Source organism: Antechinus flavipes, chromosome 4, assembly GCF_016432865.1.
Source record: "Antechinus flavipes isolate AdamAnt ecotype Samford, QLD, Australia chromosome 4, AdamAnt_v2, whole genome shotgun sequence".
In the NCBI taxonomy this organism is placed as follows: Eukaryota; Metazoa; Chordata; class Mammalia; order Dasyuromorphia; family Dasyuridae; genus Antechinus; species Antechinus flavipes.
The window spans coordinates 289,005,855-289,026,437 of NC_067401.1; the positions used below are offsets into that span (position 1 = coordinate 289,005,855).

The 20,583-nt window shown below is 33.8% G+C and overlaps 1 protein-coding gene across 1 annotated transcript in view; it reads left to right on the forward strand.

Annotated features, from left to right (window-relative positions):
• The window catches only part of SLC16A10 (solute carrier family 16 member 10), a 112,792-nt gene that overhangs the window by 56,563 nt on the left and 35,646 nt on the right, over positions 1-20,583 (forward strand). The window contains 2 exon segments of the mRNA XM_051997547.1: positions 6,554-6,698; positions 11,539-12,001. Coding sequence (XP_051853507.1) covers positions 6,554-6,698; positions 11,539-12,001 — 608 coding nt within the window.

A 20,583-nucleotide genomic window follows, 5' to 3' on the forward strand; every position in this document is an offset into this window, starting at 1 on the left:
ATTTCAGAGATCTTGAGCAAATCAAGAGTTCACCTCTTTATGCCATCAATCCTCTTAAAAAAAAAATGACAAGTATTGGGGAGTTAAGTGATCTGATCAGGCTGAAGAGCCAGTAAAGGACAGAGATGGGTTTACATCCAGATATTCCAACAAGAAACCTACTATTCTATGCTAAAAGTTCTTTTTTAAAAATTATGCTTAAGAATGGATTAATCCTAAATTGAACCATAGGAAAAGCAATTCAATTCAGTAAGCATTGATTAAGTGACTTTTGTAATTTCTAAGTGTTGCCTTGAGGAGAAGATCTAGCAGGAGCTAGCTGCACCACCGTATGCAAGGACTTTAAGGTATAATGGATACAGTAATGGACATTAGCGTCAAAAGATCTCAGTACAAATTTCACTTTCCCTATTATGCCAGGGTTTTCACTATCCTCCCAGTCATCCAGCTTTGCAACTCAGTTATCATCCTTGATTCCTTACTTTCTATATTATCCCCCCATAGTGTTTGTTGTAAAGGCCTGTTGGTTTTATCTTCATAACCTTTCTCACATATACCCTCTTCTCTCTTGCCACTATCACTTCTCCTTTCCCTTCATCCAAGCTCCTTATCACCTCATGTCTGAACTATTGCAATAACCTGCTAACTGGTCTCTCTGTCACCAGTTTCTCCCCATCCCAATATATTTTCCACTCAGTTGAGCGGATCTTCCTAAAGTGCCAGTCTGATCATATCATCTCCCTTACTCAATAAATTCTATTGCTCTTCATAACCTTCCCTCCCTATCCTTCCAGATACTTTATATCCACCCAAATACTTTATAACCACCATAGTGACACTTTTCTTGATGTTTTTTGCTCAAGATAATTCATCTCCTGAATTATCAGAATGTTTTCCATAACTGTTCACCATACTTCCTCTCCTCTTCTCTGCCTCCTGGTTTCCTTCAAGTTCCAGTTAATAAACTACCTTTGAAAAGAAGTCTTTCCATCTGATCCTCCTTAATTCTAATGCCTTTCCTATTAATGATCTCCAGTTTATAGTTGCTTGCATGTTTTCTCCTCCATTTAAGACTGTGTGTTTCTTGAGCAGAGTCAATCTTTTGCCTTTTTTTGTATTCCCAGCATTTAGCACAGATCCTGGCAAACAATAGACACTTGATAAATGTTTGGCTGGTAATGAAGATTACTTTGATATTCACTACATCCTGCCTCCAAGTGTAGTAGTCCACAAACAATACTTAATACTTAATCAAGTCTTGTTGACTGTTAGACTTGCTGAATAGTTAAAAATGAAATGTTCTCTAAAAATTTATCAAGAAACACAATAGGTATTTTTCCTTTTTGAACCTTGAGGTTTTGAGGTATTTGATTTTTTAAAAGTTGCCTTAAATAACATAAAGAATGTGATCAAAAGATTAAATCATGACTATATTAAATTGTCCAACATGAATTTAATATTGTCTTTTAAGTTTTAATCTCTTGGATTTGTGTGTATTATGTACTTATTGTTCTTAAGCCAATACATTTTTAATTTTCTTTAAAATGGGGAAAGGTAGATGGTTTTCTTTCTTTCTCTATTTCTCTCTTTCTTTCTTTCTCTCTTCACATTATATGACTACGCTGTACAGTTGATATTTAAAATATAATAGCTTGGATTGGGATAGCCCTTTGTTCTGTTGCTTTCACATTCATTGTGAAAATCTTTTGAGACAACTAGACAGTGGACAGAGTGCTAAAGCTGGAGTCAAGTAGACCTGAGTTGAAATCCTGCTTCAGATATTAGTTGTGAGGGCCTTAGACAAATTCTAAACAACTGCCTCAATTTTCTTATATATAAAATGGGGATAAATAATAGAACCTGCCTTTTCAAGTTATTTTGGGGGTCAAAGGAGATACAGTTGTAAAGCATAGTGTAAGCACCTTATAAATGCTAGTTATTTTTTAGTGTTGTTGTTATGATGATCCATTTTCTCATTTGTTCCTGAAAACAACTGTGAAGTAGGTAGAATAGGTATTACTATTCCCATTATACAGATGACTAAGGTGAGACACAAAAGTTATAGCTGAAGCTATATAGCTCATTAGTGGCATGCTACTATATCTTGCAGTATTTGGCTGGGAAGCAATCCTAGAAGACATCCAGAGGACAGGAAACACCTACAATATCACTTTGTTTTTCAGGACTTAATATGGTTCATTCATTTACTTGTTGAACAAATGCCTATTGATAACCTTACTTCAGTAAATCAATATTGCTATCCTGATTGCAAGATTCAGTGTCACTTAAACAGTAGAAAGTACAGAGAAGTACTTCAGATAGACCTTTTCCTCAGTCTTGTGAAATAGTCTTGTTTAACAAGTTCTTGATATTGTGTTGAAATTTGCTACCATGTAATTTCTACCTGTTGCTTCCAATTGTGCCCTCTAAAACTATATAGCATGATAGAAAAAAAGATAGTATAGCATAATGAACAGAATATTGGATTTGGGGTTGAATCTCACCTCTTAAGGTGAGGTAATTTGTGACTTTGGGCTCATTAATTAACCTCCAGGATCTAAATTTTCCCCACTGTAATCTGAGGGATTTGGAGCAGGTATCTCTAAACTCTCTTCACTTTTCATAAAAATGTACCACCAGCAGCTATCATGTAGAAGAGAAAGGAGATAACATAGAGATAATGACTGTTAAAGTTGAAAAGAGTAGTTTGAGCCAAATTGAACACTTATCTATTCTCAACTCAATATGCAAGCTCATCTTTGCCTATCATAATTCTTATTTCTGTATGATAAATTTATGGCTAGAAGGGATCTGAGAGGTGATCTACTTCAACCACCTTATTTTGCAGATGAGGAAACTAAATACTTTAGGAGATAAAATGATTTACCTAAGATCATACAGAGATTCAGTGGTCTTTGCATTGAGCCATTAATCAGGGAGAATAGAGGATTTCTAAATGAGGACAGAGAAAAACCATAAATTTTTGTCAAAGGTGTTTTGGAATAGGAATCCTCTATACCCTCACAATTCTGCCACTAACTCTTGCCATTAAAAAAAAAAAAAAAACTCAAAACAACAAATTCAGCCTCAGCCCCCACCCCAACAACTGATCCCTTTATTTGAAGGTAGAAAATGGTTACTTGTTCCAGAATTTAAACGTGAATGAAATGGTTTTTTCCTCCTTTTTGATATTTTCCCTTAAATTAGACCATTTCCAAATAGAGAAATCTTGACCAAAAAAGAGTAATGTTTGGAAAGTATTTTATTTTGCTTTTTTTGGTGTAATTTTAGTATAAAGGTTTCCCTCTAGCTGAATTCCTCACCTGATATAAATACTACTTCTGTACATGTGTTTTTCCTATGTCTAGGTTGGATGGAGAAGAGGTTAGAAAATGTCTGGTTTTAGTTTACTTTCGTGTGAGTATTAATAAATGTGGAGAGCAAAGAAGCTTTCCATTAGAGACTCTGTTGTGAGTGGGAAGTTGGAAGCAAAGAAAAATCATATCACCCTCATTTGTTTTCTTTGGCACTTGTAAAATGTGAAACCAGCAGATTCAGCAATTGAGATAGGTGTGACTTGTTGACAGTTTTCACCACAAGTTTTAATTTTGCCATCCATAAGAAGGGGAAGCCACCACTGCTCCCATCTTGCATTGTCTAAAGCAGTCTTAATGAAACTCTATTTTACTGTGTGTGTATGTGTGTGTGACAATCTAATATTCCTTTCAAGCTCTTTAAAATGACAACCCTGGCATTCTGGAGAGATTTACTCAATCCTCCTGTATGTGTAGTTTCCTGAGACCAAATATAGCTGTTCCTTAGAAGTGTTCTAATGAATCAAAACTAAATATGTGAAGACCTTGGGAAGAGATTGTGGATACATGTTAGCCAGCTACTATCATTCTTTTCATCCCACATTGTCATTCCCATTCCCATGGGATCTAATCTATTTTTGCGCCTAATACAGTCATAACCATAGTTTACCTGAATGGTAAATTGAAATGGGAGCATAGGTTGGCTGCACTTCTGGTCTTTTAGCCAAAAAGATAAACATTTCTCTCAGAGATATAGGTTCAGTCAGAATTTAATGTATGCAGAGCTTAGTACTAGGCACAGTGGGTGGCTTCTATTTATTTGAAATTTTTCAAAGTATAATTGTTCCTATAATAATTGAAAACATATTTTGGGTCCTAAGTATGTCAGATGTGATGATTCTGATCATTGTAAAGGAATCTGTATGTTGAAATAAACTGGAGTTGAAGGGGAAAAATTTTTGAAACATTTGGTTGGTTTTATATTTCTTTTTGAATCACGCTATCTTAACTTCTGTAAAATGTTACTAGTGTTGACCTTTCCTCACACAACTGTGAACTTAAAGAACTAGTAACTTTGTACCAGGGAAAGGAGCACTTTCCTCTCTTCCCCTTTTGTCCTGGTACTTTTGTGGAGTGTCTGTCTGGTTTTGCTGTATTTTATAATAAAATTTATATATGCCAGACTCCAAATAGACTATTTTGATGTACAATAATCTTAGGAATTTAATCATCCTGCAAATTAAACCAACTGGTTTAGGGAAAGAATGATGGCAAACTTGTTAGTAAGATTCTTACTGGAATGAGAAGCTACTAGTTACTGGGATATATTCATTCCTTAGCAAATTTTAGACAGTTCAGTCCTGTTTTTACGTTTTACATTTTCCTCCCAGCTAAAGATAATGCAATAAAACCTGCAGGTAGAAGTGAAAAAAAGGCAAAAAGAATTGGGATCAATTCTCCATTCATTATCCACACTAAATGTGACTTGAAGAGGAGCATGCTTCATTTAAGTATTTGGATATTACCACTCACTGAGCAGCTTAATTACTGCTTAGAGTGTCAACTCCCTTTTTTTGCTTTGTATGCATAAAAAGCCCTTTGAAAATCCAAATTTACCACATGGCTTGCTTTTTGGAGGTTGTAATTCCCTACTTGGGATAAACTCTGGAAGAATTTTAATATGGTCCTATAAGGGGAAAATTTTGTTTTTATCTGAAATGCAGCATGATGAAGGAAATATTGGAGGGCACTTAGTCTGCCAGGTAAGAAGGATGGAATAAAGAAATAGAAGTCATGGAGACTTGCAGGAAGTAGCATGGTAGGAATGAGATGAATATATTCCAAAAGGAGAATAGGTTAGAAAGAGTCTAACACCCTAGACTTTCATGTAACCTACTGGTAAATTTCAGTGTTTCATTTAATTTTAACATCAAATCTCTTACATCTTACATAAAATAATTATAAGTTTGCTTCCCTAGAGTAAATATCCACTTGTTATGATTAACATTAGTGAAATCTGATTGTGACATCTAACATTTTCAAGAATGTGGGACTTTTAAAAAAATTATCTTCTTATATTACTTATTCAGAAAGCCTTAGCTCTTCCTGATTTCTACTACTGAGACCATTGTACTAGAATTGACATTTTCATATTTTGTACCCTCATTGTTGTCTACCCTTTCAAGCTATGGTTTCTATGACTTGTTCAAATAAATGTATTGTTTAAGAACATGTTTATTAAAAGTTGGGAATATGTTACATCCCTAGTTTGCTTCTATTAACTGGGAATTTTTGATTATATGGAAAAAATATGGGGAAAAATTCAGCATTACTAAACAAATCTTTTATTAGTGCGATAATCATAAGGTTAAGAACTTGCAGATATCTGAGAAATTATTTAATCCCAACATCTTCACTTTACAAAATGGGGAAAGTGAGTTTATCCAGGTTCAAGTCCTAGATTCCTAGGATAAAATTTACACTTGACAGGAGGTAAAAACTCATTTCTACCAACTACTCTTGAGTTTGATGTCCCTTTTATTTTTTTTCCAGATTCCTTTGCATAGATTAGTACTTGCTATCAATAGTTAGATGGTGGAGAGGCTACTTTGACATTGTCCAGAGTGCCAAATTTAGAGGGTACTTAGAATACTTGTAATCTTCCAGTGGTTTAGAAACTGTTGAGTTTAGCAATTAATTAAAATAGGAAGCTACCAGATGACAGGCTGTAATTAGCCACTTTGCTGTCCTCCCCTATACCTCAGCTTTGCACTCTACCCTAATGGTTCTGCAACAGTCTTCTACTAATGTTTGGAAATCTGTCTCTTCTATCCTACTTGAGCCTTACTCCCCGTAAATAAGTGTCTTTTCTGCTAGTTGTCTTTTGTGTGAAAACTCCTAATAAAGGCTCCATCTATTAAAGACAGTGTAGATTAGTAGAGTTAAGATTATAAAGAGAATACTTAGACTACACAAGAGAATAAGCTTTCCATTTTAGAAGCTGACAAATGGCTGGTATGGTAACAATAAAACATTTCTCTCACTAGTCTACCATTAGGTCATATACAATTTGCTATGTGTGATTTATACTTTTCATTTATTCAATTTAGTCTTTCTTCTAAACAAACTAAATTCAAAAGGATTTTCCATATTATCATTTTACTACATGTTGAAATATAGCATTACATGTTGAAATATAGCATTAACCTACTTTATTACCTTTTTTTTTCTTTTTACAGCTTGGGTGAGTTCTTTGTCCATGGGAATGATTTTTTTCTGCTGCCCTATAGTGAGTGTGTTCACAGACATATTTGGATGTCGCAAAACGGCTGTTGTTGGAGCTGCTATAGGATTCATTGGACTTATGTCTAGCTCTTTTGTAAGGTAAGGATTCTGTTTCCTCATATTTGATTGTCAAGAACTGTTTGATATCCTAAAGTAATTAAGTTCTTCCTTAGCAGCCACAGATCAGAATTCTTTTTAGGATTTGCATTTTTTTTTTAATGAGGATATTCATAAATATTTGCAGAAGGCAGCAAAATGACACTGTTAACCTTGCTTCTCTGATTCAAGTCAGTTAGAATTGGGTGAAGCAAATAATGAAAGGTGGATGGATACCAAGTTTAAGCCTAAAAATAAAAATGTAACTAAGGCAATGGTTCTTTGAATTTTTATTTTTGTAAGCTAGAGAGCATATTTGGAAAATTGCTGTTATAATCGGAGGTATTAGTCATTCGAGGGAGTGACAAAGCCAGTAGCATTCTTAAGCTTTAATATTTTCATCAATGCTGTAGAAAGTGTGTTGAATTTCATTACTTAGTCCAATCCCAGGTAATAGGACATTGTACCTTGAATGAAGGGATTGGAATGTGGAATAATCAATGGCTGACTACATCGAAGAAATGAGCAGAAACAACATGGAATGAAGCTCAGTATGAATAAACAAACTATTCATAGTAAAAAAGGGGGGAAAAAAGGGAAAAAAATAGGATAAATTATATTAAGAATCAATTAGCCATGTCTTTTTTTTAAGGAGTACTATGTGAGATAAATGTAAGAACCACAAGTTCAGTTTTTGTAGTGAAGCTTTTTTCCCCTGTGAAGTTAATTGGAGGTTTCATGTAATAATAATTCCTCAGAAAGGCATAAACAGTGGTTTTCAAAGGTAATATCAGCAGAGCATGAGCTATGACTGATTTTGTCCATTTGGGAAGGCTTTGAGTAATGTACTATTGCATCACTGTCCCAGATCCAATATAAAAAATTTATCATTTGGCTTATTACCAGAAGGTTAGCTACACAGTGATCAATTTTTTAGCCATAGTCATGCATGAAGATAGTCATGTTACATAACATGGTATATAGCAAGAATATAATCTATATTAATGGGTGGAGAATCCACACCAAAGCAATCCTGAATCCTTGAAGTACTAAAATAATGGAGTAAAAACTGTAAGTTTCCATATATGAACAATACTGGACAATTGGTACATTTTAAAGGAAATGAATTGTAATATGAAATCTGATTTAAAGAAATTATTAATAACTGAATCCCCAATAAGAGATAAAGCCAGTTTACTTAGATTGGATCCCTTTTATCAGAATATTGAGCCCAGTTGAGTCTAATTCTATGTACTCAACTGAAGAATGTGAAAAACTTGGAAATATTTCAGAGGAGGGCTGCAAAAATTATTAAAAGGAAGGTCCAGAGCTGGGATAAAGCATACATGTGTGCTTAGCCAGGTTTTAAAATTAAAATCTCTGTGTATTATTGTTCCTTAGAGACTTTGAGCTATCCAGGTGATTTGACTTAGTAGAAAATCCCTGTGTATCATGGAGAGTAGAATTCTTTTTGGCATTTAAAATATGTACATTTGCTAAAAGTAATATTAAGCAGTGTTGCACCCTCCTGTGTCTTGTGCCCTTGGTGACTTCCCACTTGCATACCTTGCCTTTCCCTACTGAGTTCTGATTCTGTAAAGGATTGAAAGAATTAAAATCACTGGGAGAAAACTGAGGGGAGATTTAAAGGTTAACTATATAATAATAGTTGCTGTAAATATTGTTATAATGTATGTAAGCCAATAAATGTAATGTTTTTATAATATTAAAAGAAACGTTTGACAAAGTAATGCATCCCAACTCTCAACAAAAGTGAAGCAAGTCAAATGGGTTGTGAAAACTTCCAATGATGGGGTTCTAGCTTGGTCCAAAAAAAGGGAGCATTGTTGTATTTTGGTATTATTTTAAAGATAGCAAGAGATCTTTTCATTTAATAAAAGTGCAAAAAAAAATCTTCTTAAAAAATGACTGAGAAATAGAATAATATCAAGAATCTTGGATTTAGACAGCAATTTTCTTTCAAATCCTCAGTTCTAACAGGATTCTTAACTTCAATTCAGCAATCATTTATAAAAAACTTATGATGTGCAAGATACTGTGTTGGGCACCCCAAAATTTAAAAAAATTAAGCAATTTCTACTTTCAAGAAATATTTTGAACATCTAAACAGATTTCTCATTGATAGCAAAGGAGACCATATTTCTTCTATTTAAAGTCAGTTGTTCATAAGTAAAAGGTACTATAGCATTTATTGAGTGTTTACTAACTATATATGCCAGGTACTATTTTGGGTATAAAACAAAACAAAATTAAATGATCCCTGCTGTCAAAAAGCTTATATTCTATTAGCGAGACAACATTGAGGATGGAATTTAAGGAATAAATTAAAAAATACAAAGTAGTAAATGAGGGGGGCACTAGTAATTAAGGAAGATCAAGAAAAGCTTAGTATAGAAAATGATTCTTGAATAAGATTCTATAAGGGGAAATTAAGAAGAGAATACACACCTGGCATTTCTGCAGAAATAGAAAATTTGAAAGAAGGGACTTTTTGGAAGAAATAATTCTGTTTTGGACATGTTGAGTTTAAGATTCTGAGCTATCCAGCTTGAAATGGCTATTGGGCATTTAGTGATGTGGATTGAAGCTCAGGATAAAGGCTGAGGCTGGATAAACACAAACATTAATTAAACTCATGGAAGCTAATTTGGTTAACAAGAGAATTCTAGGACATAGTGTTTGAGAATAAGCAGTTATGAAGTATAGTATCAGATTGAGTTTTGACAGGAGATTGTGCAGTCAAATGAGGAGGACAACCAGAAGAGAATAATGTTCTAAAGAAAGTATTTAGGAAGAAAGGATAGTCAACAATGTCAAATATAGCAGAATGATAAAGAAGGAATTCAGAATGAGGGGGAAATAGTCCACCAGATTTGTCAATTAAGAGATTCTTATTTCCTTTGAAGAAAATAGTTTCATGAGTTAGATTGCAATGTGTTGGGATAATAAAAGTAGTAGTAGCCAGAATAGATGCCTTTTTGTAGAAGGAGACAAAGGGAGGAAAGATATAAGATGATAGTTTGAGAGGATGATGAATAGAGGAGACTTGGATATGTTTGTAGGCAGTAGAAAAGGGACCAGGATACAGGAAGAGATTGAAGATGTAGACAGGAATTGATAATTGAGGGGGCAGCCTACTAAATGAAGACAAAGAAGGTAGGATTAATGGCACATATAAAAGGGCAGGGAGAAGGGCTATCATGTTATAAGAAACTAAAGAAAGGAAGAGAGTATAGGATGGTTCAGAGAGCTTTAAGATTATAGAGAAGGGGAAAAGAGAACACAAATGGCAAATGGGGTAGGATGGTTCAGAGAGCTTTGAGATGAAGAGAAGGGGAAAAGAGAACACAAATGGCAAATGGAGTAGGATGGTTCAGAGAGCTTTGAGATGAAGAGAAGGGGAAAAGAGAACACAAATGGCAAATGGGGTAATGGGAGTTAGGGGAGGCTTGATGAAGAAAAAAAAAAGAATCTCAGGTCTTGATTATTTAGAGAAATTCACCTAGATGAATAATTATATTCTCTGATGCTAAATTAATAAGTTATATTCTGAAAGAGTAGTTTTAATCAACAAATAACACAGAGTAAAGGAATGGCTGTTATGGGTAAGCCATATTAGGAAAAGCTTCTGGGAGCAAGTATTTTAAAGCAGGTCTTGAAATTGTTAGGGAATGGACATGAAAGCATATTTCGGCCACATGATTCATTTTCATTTGATTCTTCTGGGGTTCCTTGTGATCATCCCAGTATTTTGCCATTCCTGTCTTTAAATTTTCCATTTTTCCAGGAACTTCACCTAAAAATATTGATCTCACACAGTGAATGCTTATCAAGTAGAATTAAATAATTAATTGAAGCCTCTAAGTTTCTAATATGTACTTTGGTTTTGTTCTTCTTTAGATTGCTGTTTACGTGTACTTTGGTTTTGAATTTATAATAAGTTTAAGTGATGTTCATTGGCTTCCTTTTATTCTTGACCTTCTATATTTCAAAGAATTCAGTAAACCTTACAGTATTTTATTTTTTTATAAAACGTTTGCTCACTTGAGCCAGTTTGTCAATGTCATTCTGAATGTTTTATGATTTTGTACCAAGATTTTCATGGGTCAAGGCTAATAAACTAGAACTATTAATGGATATCATATTTTATCTAAGGGCAATTGTATTATTTACATAACCAAAAGCAACATAAAGTAGGGTGATGTTTGATCCACAGACCTAAGGCCAGAAAAAATAAGGCCTCTTTGCTAATGTTCTAACTGCATACTGGTAGGGGGAAAGTGTAGTGAAACCTCTCTTACTGACAGACTGTTTTAATTCAGTGGATATTTGTATAAACACCAGTCTCATCAATGTTGAAATATTTCCCCTCAAAAAATGTTCTAATAAATGAAATCTAATTTGATTCTTTTCATCAAATCTATTTGGAAAAACAAATCATCACTCTTGGCTCTATTGAGTCAGATTTCATTTTCTTATTTTATTTTATTTACAAAATTCCAAGAACCCTGGTGATTTCATCTGAAACATTGTAGTCTTCCTGAGGTCATGGAATCACTATTAGTCACACAATGATGAGACATTTATATCCATTCAGACTGAATTAAGCTGTTTTTAGTATAAAATTCTGTACCTAAGAATAGTTGACTTTTCTTCTTTTGTTCTTTTTCCTTCTCCTTTCCTCAATAATACTTGTAGATAATATAGACTGGTTTTAGTATCAATAATTTTGAGGAAATGATATAATGCATTTACTTTTACAATGAGCATGTCTTAGTCATTATAATAATCAATAGTGAAAATTATTTTTCTTTTCATACAGCTCCATCGAGCCTCTGTATCTCACATATGGAATTATATTTGCCTGTGGCTGCTCATTTACATACCAGCCATCGTTGGTCATTTTGGGACATTATTTCAAGAAACGCCTGGGACTGGTGAATGGCATTGTCACTGCTGGTAGCAGCGTCTTCACAATATTACTCCCTTTACTTTTAAGGGTTCTGATTGATAATTTGGGCCTGTTCAATACACTCAGAGTCTTATGCATCTTCATGTTTGTCCTGTTTCTCGCTGGCTTTACCTACAAACCCTTTCATAGTGATGCCAAATATAGAGACAATGAGCAAAAAGGAGAGAAGAAATTCTTTCTCTTTTCCAAGAGAAAGTTCAGCCCTCCCAAAAAGATTTTTAATTTCTCCATCTTCAAGACCAAAGGTTATTCAGTCTGGGCTTTTGGAATTCCACTTGCACTTTTCGGGTATTTTGTGCCTTATGTTCACTTGGTAAGTGTGGTTCTTTGGCTTACCTTGCAATATTCTGTTAATACTTTATGGGTGAATATCTTGGTAGATGAAACAAATAATATATCAAGCTGAAGCCGTTTTGAAACACTCCTTGTAATCCAGGGTCTCTTTTAAATAGAAATATCTGTGGTCAAACCATCCATAAAAATCTCTTAAACAGTCAATCACAGTGGGCTTTGGGTCTTTAACAAAAACCTAACATACTCCCCCAAGGAGGGAAAAGAAAACAGAAAACAAAAAAATCCAATCAATTAAAAAGCTATTTTTAAAACTGAAATAATGACTATAGGTGAAAAAAAGGTCAAGAAGCTTGGAATGATGATTTCCAAACAAAGGTCTCTGGTAGTCATTTTTCATGAAGTCATTTCTTTTGGGGGAGGCAGTAATCTTAATAGAGGACAAAGTAAGTAAATTAGAAGACTTATATCAATAGATAATTTTTCACAGGACAGATGCAGAAATTATATAATAGATATATGCAGGGCATTCACATTGAGGGACAAGTTCTGGGAAAAGGAGGATTACCTATATTTTCCCCCAAGATTTGTTTTTTAAATTAAATATTTTTACATTTAATTAAAATCTTCCTTCTCTTTCCTTTCCTTTTCCCCACTGACAAAAAAAGTGAGAAAAACAAAGCCCTTGTTTAAAAAAATTGTGTATAGTCAAGCAAAACAAATTCTAGCATTGGTCATGTCCCAAAAATACTTTTCAATTAACTTCAATCAATGTCATTTTTCTGTCAGGAGGTAGGTGGCATCTTTTATCATGAGTTCTCAGACAACTACTCTGGAAAAATTAAGTGCCAGAGAATTAAGATTTCATAGAAAGCTAGGATTTCTAATTCCTTTAAATATATATTCCTATTTCAAAGGGCATATTTCAGCCTCTTTGTATTGAAATTAGAGTAAATGGTAGTTAAAATATTTGTCCTATGGCAAACTTTACTCATAAGTTGATTTTGTCCCTTTTTTGTTTTCCTGCAGCAACCAATGAACTTTATTTACAACTCAATAGAGTTGAGAGTTGATCTATGATAAACACAAATGCTAGTTTAGATGGAATCCTGACAATGTCATAACTTGTGTGTACTTGTGTGTATGTGTTTGAGTGAACTTAGACCTCATTGAGTCAGAATCCAGTTTGAATCATCAGTGTGATGTTTTATTTTGTTTTTTTGTGAGATTGGTATCAAACTTATGTTGAATTCAGTGCTAATGTTTTTTAAAGTGTCTCTCCTAATTCTAGTCTTCAAAACATTTATTATAAAGTGGGACTTAGTATGAATACAACCATAAATATTAATTTTTACAGTAACTATGGAATTAAATTCAAACCATACCTTCTTGAGTAATAAGTTATTTCAAATCTCTTACTTTCAATATTCTTATATGTAAAATGAGAGAGTTCATATTTTTCAGTTGTATTTGAGTTAAATTAGATTATCTCTAAATTGCCCTTCAGCTTAAAATTTTATGATTCTAGAAACTTAATTTTTGGGGGGCTAATATTCTTAGCTATGAAAGGAGGTAGAGATCAAAGTTAGAATATCATAGAATCATAAGATTTAGAAGCAGAGTAAACTCCCTCCTTTTACAAGTCAGGGAACTGAAACCCAGAGAAGGAAGTGACTTGTCCAACTTTACAAAAATAATAACTGGCAGAGCCAATATTGAAATCTAGTTTCTATAACTGTAAACTCAATCGTCTTTCTACTGAGAAAGGCAAGAGAAGGGTACATATATTCTAGAATTTTTGATGACCTATGTTCCTGCTTCTAAAGTAAACCAGGGGAGAATGACTGGGTGTTGAGGTATGGGACAAGACTACAATGTCATTGTTTTGTTTAACAAGATAATGGTTTTGTTAATAACTTACTCCTGGCCAGGGATTTTGTAACTAGATCAAGTGAAAAACATATGATCTTCTGACATGGATATAATGAATTGCCATATCCTGATCTCAGCTATTCTCAAATCGAGTATTGCTTTTAAGTCCTTCTTTTTGGAGAACTAATTTGAAAAAAAGATGCGTCATCATCTTTCCTCTTCTATGTTATAGCTATATCTGCTTTAATTCCAGACAAAACCTTAGAACTTTTATCCTCTTCTCTTAAATGGAGGATAGGATTACTTTGTTTCAGCTTTTTTGGACCATATATGAAGAAATCTGCATACAAGCCTTGAAAATTCAAAGTATCAAAAGAGTAATATACCCAATAATTACAATAACTGTAAATAATAAATACAATGTCAATTTAGAATAGGAGGGATTTATTGGAGGACCTACATCATCATTTAGCCTGTTGGCATTTCTTAAACCTCAGCTAAATGCCAGGCATTGTGCTATTTGCCAAGGAGCTCACAGTTTGATAAAGATGATTATATACAAATGATAGACACATTTACATACATATTTATATGTATGTACAAAATATACAGGATATATCAGAGATAAGAGAGGGAAGGCACCAGTTTTAAAGTAGACTAACAAAAGGCTTCTTGTAGATTATGGGATTTTAGCTAGGACTTGAAGGAATGTAAAAAAACCAGGAGACACTTGAAGAAGGAGAGAATTGTAGGTACTCACAAGGATAGGAGATGGGGGCCTCTTGTGTGAGTATCAGCAAAAAAGTCAATATCTCTGGAATGCAGAGATTATGTGGGTTGGGGGGGGGCATGTAAGATGTAAGAAGTCTGGAAAGGTAGGGAGGACTCAGTTATGAAGACCTTTGAATGCCAAATACAGAATTTTATATTTGATTTGGAGATGATAGGGAACTAGTCGAGTATTTCATACCTTTTTCATAAGGTTGACATGGTTAGAATTTTGCTTTAAGAAAAACACTTTGATAAGTGAATGTAGGAAAGAATAGTGGAGAGAGAATTGAGGCAGTGAAAGCAACCAGCAGGCTACTGCAATACTTTTCAGGCTAAAGGACACATCCCCTTTTTAAGCAATGACAGCTGGCAAATCAGTTGCTTTTCAGGAAATATACTTTGTGAAACGATTTTTCTGGATATATGCTTAGGAAGTATCTTTTTTTTTTTTAAGTACCAGGAATCTATTATTCTGAGACAATTGTTCCTTTAGGATTTGGGCATCTACCTTATACAGTAATGTGTGATTATATATATTTTTTGAGTATACTGTTAAACTTGATTGTCTTGTTTGAAAAAAAATTATTATTATTCTTCATTAAGAATATATACTGTTTGCAAACTTTATATTCCCATAATCTGATGAGTTCATGATAATATAATAAGTTGAATTGAATTGGCTTTTAGCATACAGAACAGTAATTTAATAGTGCCATTAATTCTTGTAATAAACCAGATTACATCTCTGCTTTTCTTTCTTTCTTGTGCATGTTGATTGAAGAAATTTATAAATATATTCTTTTTTTCTCTTCTTCCCTCTCCTCTCCTTTCCCTCTCTTTTTCTCCTTTTTTATTTCCCTCCTCATTGCTTTGGGACAAAAATCACTACAGGCAGGTAACATAAATAATCCCTACTTTTAAAAAAAGAAATGATGGGTTGGAGCTAAATGGTACAATGGATAGAGACTCAGGAGGATCTGAGTTCAAATTTGACATCAGACACTTGATATTTACTAGACTCTAGGCAAATCATTTCAGCCATACCACCACCACAACCCCTAAAAAAGAGAGAAATATATTCCGAATGTTGGCTGTATTATATTTTAAGGTCTAAATTAGAAAGATGAGTTTCTTCTGACTTAAGATTCCTTGCACAATCTTTTCCTTGCTTCTTTGTTTACCCAAGAAGTGGCTACAGTAGAACACAAGTCTTAACTTTTAAAAGGCCAAGAAACTACTACACAACTTGTTTCCCAAGTTGGAGACCTTTTTGATAATAGTTTCTTCTGGGACCAGGGCTCTATTCTAGCCTAAGTATGGTGACATTATCTTGGAAGTTTCTCAGAAAAGGAATGCTTCTCCTCACCCCAACAAGTCTAGATATGGAATTTATGCAAATACTCCAGCTATGTACTAATACATATAATTCAAAAGGAGCACTCTACACTAAGTTTGTTCTATGTCTGTATGTTGAGGACAGGTTTTTGATCTCTATTAGTATTTGTCACTTTGGAATTATTTGTAGACACTATTAAACTTGCAGCAGCTTATATCTCATGATAAAATGACCATGAACAAAACTGAGAGATTTTTTTCCAATGAACTTAGTTTATTATTTAAAGCTTTTTATTTTTAAAATACATGTAGTTTGTTTTCAACATTGTAACTCTTGTGTTCCAATTATTTTTTTTCTTCCCTTCCCTCCACTCCCTCAGACAGTAAGTATTCCTTATCTTATTAAACATGTGCAATTCTTCTCTACTATTTTCACGTCATGCTGCACAAGAAAAATCAGATTCAAAAGGGAAAAAAAATGAGAAAGAACACAAAAAGCAAGCAAACATTAAAAAAGTGAAAATACTATGTGATCCACATTCAGTCCCCACAGTCCTCTGGGTGCAGATGGGTCTCTCCATCATAAGTCCATTGGAACTGGCCTGAATCACCTCATTGAAAAAAGTCACATGCGTCAGATTGATCATTGAATGATCTTGTTGCTGTATACAATATTCTCTTGGTTCTGCTCCCTTCACTTAGCTTTAGTTCATGTAAGTCTCTCCAGACCTTTCTGAAATCATCCTCCTAAACATTTCTTAGGGAACAATAATATTCCATTACATTCATATTCCACAACTTATTCAGCCATTCCCCAACTAACATCCACTCAGTTTCCAGTTTCTTGCCACTTTGCACATATGGATCCTTTCCCCTCCTTTATGATTTCTTTGGAATATAGATCCAGTAGAGACACTGCTGGATCAAATAATGCACATTTTGCTCTCCAAAATGGTTGGATCAGTTCACAACTCCATTAATAATGTATTGGTATCCCACTTTTCCCACATCCTCCCCCCAACATTCATCATAATCTTTTCTTGTCATTTTAGCCAATCTGAAAAGTATGTAGTGCTATCAGAGTTGTCTTAATTTGCATTTCTCTGATCAATAGTGATTAGAGCATTTTTCATATGACTAGAAATATTTTTTAATTTCTTCATCTACTCATATCCTTTATTAAGTGGAAAATGGCTTATATTTCTTATAAATTTGAGTCAATTCTCTATATATTTTAGAAATAAGGCCTTTATCAGAAATCTTGGATGTAAAAATTTTCCTTTCTAATTTGTCTCCATTGGTTTTGTTTGTACAAAAACCTTTTAACTTAATATAATCAAAATTATCGATTTTTCATTCCATAATGTACTTTAGTTATTCTTTAGCCACAAAGAAGGCAGTCCTTCTTAGAGATCTGAAAGGTAGACTATCCTTTTAATTTGCTTATAGTATCACTCTTGATGTCTAAATCATGAATCCACTGCAACCTTATCTTGGTATAGGGTGTTAGGTGTAGGTCAGTGTCTAGTTTCTGTCATACTATTTACAATTTACAATTTCTCAGCAATTTTTGTTAGGTAATAAGTTCTTTTACTAGAAGCTGTGGTCTTTGGATTTATCAAACAATAGATTACTATAGTCATTGACTATTGTGTCTTGTAAACTTAATCTCTTCCACTGATCAATTACTCTGTTTTTTAGCCAGTACCAAATGGTTTTGATAAACACTACTTTATAATATAGTTTTAGCTGTGGTATAGTTAGGCCACCTTCATTTGCATTTTTTTCATTAATTCCCTTGAAATTCTTGATCTTCAAGGTGGATTTTTCTAGCTCTGAAAATAATTTTTCAGAGTATAGTATAATTCAGGTATAGTATGATTTAGGGTAGAATTGTCACTTTTATTACATTAGCCTATCCATGAGCACTTCCAGTTGATTAGCTCTGACTTTATTTGTGTGGAAAATTTTTTGTAATTGTGATCATATAGTTCCTGATTTGGCAGGTAGTGTCCCAAATATTTTATATTATTTACATTTATTTTAAATTGAAAGAAATAAGAGATTTTAAAGTTTAACGGGTTCTGTTTTTAAAAAAGAACTACTTAATGATGTATATAATAGAAAGATCTCTTGGGTATGGAATCAGAAGAACTGGTTTCAAATTCCACCTGGGTAAATTACTTTTCATTATTGGGATTTCAGTTCCCTTATCTGTAAAATTGGGTGTGGGGTGGATTTTATGTTCTTTCAGATCCATTCATTTCAATTCTGAAAGTACATGGTCCTAGATAGTCTCAAGTGTTCAACAGAGTTTTTGTATGACATCTATTATAAATATTTTTATATTAGTGATAAATTTATATTAGTGATAAATTTTTCTTTCTGGGTTTCCTAGAAATTGTGTTATAATGGACTTTCACAGAAGCTTTCAGCCCACTGTCTCTTCTATGGGCTCTTCTAGAGGTTTAGCGAAAACCATTTTGTAGTTTTTATTTTATTTCATTTTTTTTTTATTTTACTCACCAATTATATGTAATTCCTGAAACAGTAACAGGAAAACAGTGACTCATCTCTTGGAAAGTCAATGATCTACATTTTATTGTCATGTTTTCAAAGAACAGGTCCTGATAATAAAATAGAGGTGTGTTGCTTTTGTAACAGATAGCTGTTGTCTGTTCAGGAGAAACTTTGACCTGCTTAAAAAAAAAATCATAATCTTGATTTTGTGACTAAAGAATTTACATTTTAATTGCTGAATAGGCAAAGCTTGACTTTGCAATAGGCAAAGATTGACTGCAAGTTCAGTGAACAGTAGCAGAGTATCTTAGAATCTGAGTCAAAAAGGATCTCTGAGCCCATCTAGTTCAACGAATGTTTGAACAACTTCCTTTTTCACGTCCCTAATATGTGGTTAATTAGTATTTGTTTAAAGACTTCCAGTGAGGATGAGCTCCCTGTCTTTAGAGGAAGCCATTTTTTTAAGAGCCTAAAAATTAGGAAATCCTTTCTTAACCAAGTCTAAATTTGTTTCTTTGTAGCTTCCATCGATGGCCTCCTGGTTTCTCTGCCTTCTGGGGCCAAGCAAAACAAGTGGAATTCCTCTTCCATAAAACAGCTTTTCAACTTCTCTGTAAAATGTAGAAGATCATAATTTCCTGAAGCAGCCCATTCTTTTTTTCTGACAGCTCTCATTGAAATGCCAATTCTTCCTTAAATAGACTTCCCTAAACTGATTGGTCCCAGCTTTGTTCCCAGTGCGCCTAAAGAATGACTTTAGCTATCTTTTTTGGTTGTTTTTTAAAATGAGAAACACATTCTGAAGGAAACAGTAGAAAATGTGATCTCCCTCTGAAACCAAAGACATATATTTTTACCATTCTCAATAACATAAAATGTTCCTGGATATACTGATTACCTTATTTTTAGATAATAAGAGATATTACAACATTTTGTTTGTCTCAATTTTTAGTCAATAATACTTTGGGAACATAGATCTTATTCTGAAGTCCTGGACATCTCCAACAGCAGCTAGTAGTTGGCAATGCCCTTTCCATTTTTCAAGGGTAGGTTTATCATGTTTTCCTTTTGTGTCAGGAAACAATATATTTTGCTATTTCTTCCTGAACCTAGAGTATCTCTGTTGTGCTACTTGGTGACTGATCTCAGCAAATACCACCCTATCCCCCTCAACTGAAATAGAAAGTTTTCCTCAGTATACTTCCTCATTGTCTCTAAAAGTAGCAGCAGTTTTGAGCAAGCACTAGAGATTGCATGTGTTTTATCAGCATGTAATGATGGAAAAAGCACTGGATTTGATGTTGACATTTAAATTTCTGCTTTGCCAATTATTACTAGTGTGACTTTAAACAAGTCATTTTTTTTAGTCTTACTTTCCTTAGTTAAACTAGATGGTATCTCTCAGTATGATACAATTAACCTCGCTGTGGTGGTATCTCTCTTATTATTTAATGAGGATGGAGAACACACAAAAGAGTGGGAGGGCAGGGATAGTGAGACACAAAGAGGAATCTACCCAGGGGCCATCTGAGTCCTCTTGAGTTGAAAAGTAGTAAAAGCTATGTGGAGAGAGTTAAAATTCTGGTTCTGAGCTTCACAAGGAAAGACTTCTGGGGGAGTAGGAGTAGGGACTCTAGGAGTAGGAGCAAGGGTAGGTACTCCAATCTCCAAGAGTAGGTACTCCCCTTCAGTCAAGGGGAGAAGAAGTTAAGGGAAATAATGTCAATTAAACTTTTGAGTAAGTAGTGATGAGTTTACCTGTGGGAAGAGCATCTTGTTCTTGGAATTGAAAACCAAGTAGAGCAGCAGATGCATTGGACACTAAAAATATTCGTAGGAAATTAATCTCTTAGAGAAGATCTTTCATACTTTACATTACTCAGAATATTAATGAGTTAAGCCTATTAGAAATTAGTATTAATTGGATTTGATTGGATATTATATTTGTTATACAACGAGAGCTAGTTGGAAAGCAGGCTGAAATTTATCTTTGCTAAAACTTGTTCTCCCTTAATGTAATTCTGATTAGCTAGTAGTATTAACTCTTTTCTTCTGATCCTGGCACTGCTTCTCTCTTTCTTTCTCATAATAGTAATTTTTTCAAAT